Source organism: Engraulis encrasicolus, chromosome 24, assembly GCF_034702125.1.
Source record: "Engraulis encrasicolus isolate BLACKSEA-1 chromosome 24, IST_EnEncr_1.0, whole genome shotgun sequence".
NCBI classification, from domain to species: domain Eukaryota; kingdom Metazoa; phylum Chordata; class Actinopteri; order Clupeiformes; family Engraulidae; genus Engraulis; species Engraulis encrasicolus.
In genome coordinates, this window is record NC_085880.1 from 21,725,077 (window position 1) to 21,729,421 (window position 4,345).

General features: G+C 43.7%; 1 protein-coding gene across 1 annotated transcript in view; it reads right to left on the reverse strand.

Moving 5' to 3' along the window:
* Positions 1-4,345, reverse strand: part of col13a1 (collagen, type XIII, alpha 1) — a 195,335-nt gene that overhangs the window by 97,315 nt on the left and 93,675 nt on the right. Inside the window, exon 4 of the mRNA XM_063192101.1 lies at positions 2,804-2,830. Within this exon, the coding sequence (XP_063048171.1) occupies positions 2,804-2,830 (27 nt within the window). The remainder of the gene's footprint in view (positions 1-2,803; positions 2,831-4,345) is intronic.

Below are 4,345 nucleotides of genomic sequence, written 5' to 3' on the forward strand. Positions count from 1 at the left end.
CCTTAACTGCACACGATCACTGTTGTACACGCTTGATTGGTCATGTCTCGAGCCTTAAGATTTTGGCAGACAGCCTTAAGAGTGTATCCCCAAGCGGGTTTTTGCATGACCGCTAGTGTGCATGGTTGATTGGTAATGCCTCGGTCTAGTTTTGGCAGATGGCCCCAAGTGTGTAGTGTACTGTACACCACCAACCTCCCCAACCCCCTGTATTGCTTCATGATCACTGGTGTGCATGGTTGTTGGGTCGTGTGTTGAGGCTAGGAGCTTTGGCAGCCGACCTCATGCATGTGTCCCCATGTGGCTTTATGATCACTGGTGTGCATGGTTGATTGGTCGTGTCTAAACGCAGTTCTGGCAGATGGTCTGCCATGTGTGTCTCGCAGCGTGTTTGTTATGAGCGTGTGAAGCTGCTGATGGCTGTTGGCTCTCGACTCGTCTTTTGGACTTCCGTCTGGCTGCCTTGAGACTATAGCTTGTTGACAAGCCACTAAAAACAGTTTGTCTACAGTTGCACTTTGCTTTATTGCCTCTGTGTTTTTAGCAAGGGAACCGGCGAGGTTTATTGCAAGCAAATTAGATACTGTTACATCTGCTTGATGTATTTGCCAATATGCTTACGGTGATGAAAAAGGTCTTTCGGAGCAAGATGTGACTTCCACGCTTGGATGCTAGATGTGCAACCCCTCTTTTTCAGAGTGAGTTTTGATCAAGATCTGTAGTATTTAATGGCTATACAATACAGTAGGACTCAGGGAAAATGAATACTTAAATGCAATGCCAATGCATACACCATTAGAAATCTTTAGGCAAGATCGTTATGTTAACATTTCCTGGCTAACCAAGAACTTATATAACATCTACGACCGTCCCACATTTTCTCTACTCCTGACTAAAGGAAACACTGTGTAAGGCTAATGGTTCCACGATATAATATTATATTGACTACATGACAATTTATGATGGCCATTCCGGTTACACTGAGAAAGACTTGGCATTCTTTTGACTTAATAAATTGCCACATATGACTTTTATGACGTCATCAATTGCACAAATTGTTCTTACAATGAAATGCGCATGTTGCTTTTGGACAAGTTGAGGATGATGTACTTAAAATATATACATAACAAGCTGACTGGAGAAAACTGCAAAAACACAAACAAATAAGCAGCATCTGTGCGTTTCCACAGTCCGTATATCATGTGAACCAACGGCAGCATGGCTTAGGAGTTAGAGGAGTGAAACTTTATTGTGCAAAACCAAAACCACATCCTCTCATTCTGTCGGGAGGACGAATGATTTCATTTCCAGGACTTTTGACACGGCAATCAATCAAATTCCTTGGCAGTGGAAATATCCCCGAGCTTTGACCAAACCTGTCAACTAATCCTTGGCAACTCCCGAACTGGCCGACCCTGCCGTTCTCCTTTTCGCTTTCAAGATCCGCACCTATACACCACTTTCTTCTTTGTTCCCACTTCTCTCTCTCACTCTCTCTCTCTCTCTCTCTCTCTCTCTCTCTCTCTCTCTCTCTCTCTCTCTCTCTCTCTCTCTCTCCCGCTGTCCATTTCTCACACTTTCCTTCTCTTCTTACTTTCCATCCTCTCCTCACCCTGTACGCTCTGCTCAGCTCCCTCTCTCCATAAAAAAGTGCCGCTGCGCTGCCGTGTTGAGCGGGGGCCTGTCACAACTTCAAGACGGACTTCACAGACCGCCGCAGATTGGCAGCCCACATCTGAGTTTACATCTGAGCTGGCGTCCAGCTAGCGGACCGTGATAGGGACCATATGTGTGTGTGTGTGTGTTTGCGTGTGTGTGTGTGTGTGTGTGTGTGTGTGTGTGTGTGTGTGTGTGTGTGTGTGTGTGTGTGTGTGTGTGTGTGTGTGTGTGTGTGTGTGTGTGTGTGTGCGCGCGCGCGCGTACGCCTGTGGTCACAGTTAGTAACACTATCGGTAGCTCTGGAGTTAAAACACTCTGAGCGAAGGAGAATATACCCTGGTCTGCACAACAAAGAACACGTCTGTACTGTCTAGGTTGGACAAAGGGGATTCGGCTTTGACTTCTTCCCTTTGCCAGCATATTTTTGTTTTTATATAGAAAGTAGATTTGTCTTGCTGTCAAACCAAATCCCTGTGAGCAGATTCGACTGATCACAACATCTGATTTGATCTGGGGGTGCCCCTCGTGCAAATAGGTTTTCAGAACCATTCCGAGTTTAGTTTGGCAAAAGGGCCTCCAACTCTCACGGTTGGGTCTCTGAAGCCTATGTAATGTATGCAAGTGTGTTTTGACTGAGCACTTGACCTGATGCCTGATGTGTGTGTGTTTTTTTTTTTTGACTGGCTTGCCACATTAGCTGAGAGGTGTGCTCTTTCCCAAACCAACCCGCAAGACTTTGGTCTCTCTCTGCCTTTCTGTGTGCCTGACTTGAGAAGCTGTCGATGGTGCTGTCCAACCATGGAACCTAGAACCTCTGAATTCTGGGAAAAAGTTCAATGCTGTCATCATCTGGGTATCTGGTTAGAGAATACAGTCAATGTGGGAATCCAAACCAAAACTACAACAGCTTCTCACGAGAGACACAACAAAATGTACAGAGGAGATGCCAAGAAACCATGAACCAAGAGTCAGGAGGGCACAGAGTAATAGTCACGCACGAGGGACACACACACACGGACACACATGTACACACAGGCAAGAACACAAGAATACAAGAAAACAAGATGATGAAAATGAACAGACAAACAAAACAACAGACAGACAGAGAGAGAGAGAGAGAGAGATCAGCTATTTGGACAGTTACCGGAAAGCCAGCGCGCCCGGGTGGACCCTGAGAAAGGGTGAGAGAAAACAGACAAAAAAATAGCATATAATAGAAAGAATGAACATTGACAATCATCACAAAGAGAAATAGGTCTAAATGCTGCATCTACTGTAGGTCAGAAAACACCCCACAAATTTGCCATGCCATAATAAAATTTAGCTTTTACCATACAATAACTTTTTCCATACTTTTATACTTTACATACTTTGAGTGTATACGATTCATTGACTTCAGTATCTTTGAACAATTACAACACTTACAAAAAATAAGTAATTTAGTAAAGTCATTTTCTTCATAGCAATACAACAGAAAATAATGCATTTTATTTTGGCGAGGCATTTGGGTGTGCACAGGCAAAAACATGACAAGACACACACAGCATTCCACATCAAAGTGCAATACAATCACATGACACTATGCATCACAATGCATCACATGACAATAGTTTAGTTTATGGTGAAGAGCGTTATAATAGAGAGTGCTTTGTCAGTCCAGATTGGCATGCACTGTATAATATTTCAATTTTAAGCACGTTCTCTATTCTCCCTCCTCAACATAAAGAGAGATTCACATCACTCAATGACAAACAAGACTTTTAAAAAAAAATTCAGACATGCAAAGAGAGTTTCTTGCTTTTTCTGATAGAATGTTTTGTTTCTAACAAGAAATTTTGTTGCAGACACGATTACTTCAGGGTTCTGAGGCATCCCACTCATGGCAACCCATCAATCACCTTGTTACCTTCTCTTCAGAGAAAGAAAGAAAGAAAGAAAGAAAGAAAGAAAGAAATAAAGAAAGAAAGAAAGAAAGAAAGAAAGAAAGAAAGAAAGAAAGAAAGAAAGAAAGAAAGAAAGAAAGAAAGAAAGAAAGAAAGAAAGAAAGAAAGAAAGAAAGATACAAAGAAAGATACAAAGAAAGAAAGATACAAAGAAAGAAAGATACAAAGAATGAAAGACATAATGAAAGACAGAGAGAGAGAGATATGCTGCAGATTTTTGATAAAACGTATTTCACAAAATAGGCCTATAGTTCTTCCAGTGCATTTACAGAGCGACCGTAATCCTAACTCTAACCCCCTGTGTGCCAGTGCGCAATGGGGCAAGAGTCCACACAACAAAGACTAGAACTCAACCAAACCCTATCCATAACCCTTACCCTTACCCTGACTATTCTGTATCCTACAGTGCTACCTCCAGTCTTCCCGGCTCAACTCTAACCCCTTGTCTCTCCCCCGCCGTAACCTTGTCTTGAGAGAAAGAAAGAAAAAAAGGCAACAAGCCTCCCTGGGCGCTGACAAAAGCAATCAGCGTTGGCCAAACAGCGCTCGGGTTCAGGAGGGCGATTATCTGTGTCGTCGTCTGCCATGACCCCACAACCTTTTTCTTACGCCAGCTAGGCAGCAGCGCTCAGCGGAGGAGGAGGAGAGACGGACAAACAGCAGCGGGGGGGGGTTCGCCTCTTCACAGCTCTGTTGCCAAGCACGCGGACCGTCGCCACGGAGATCAAAGGGAAGTGTGGGGA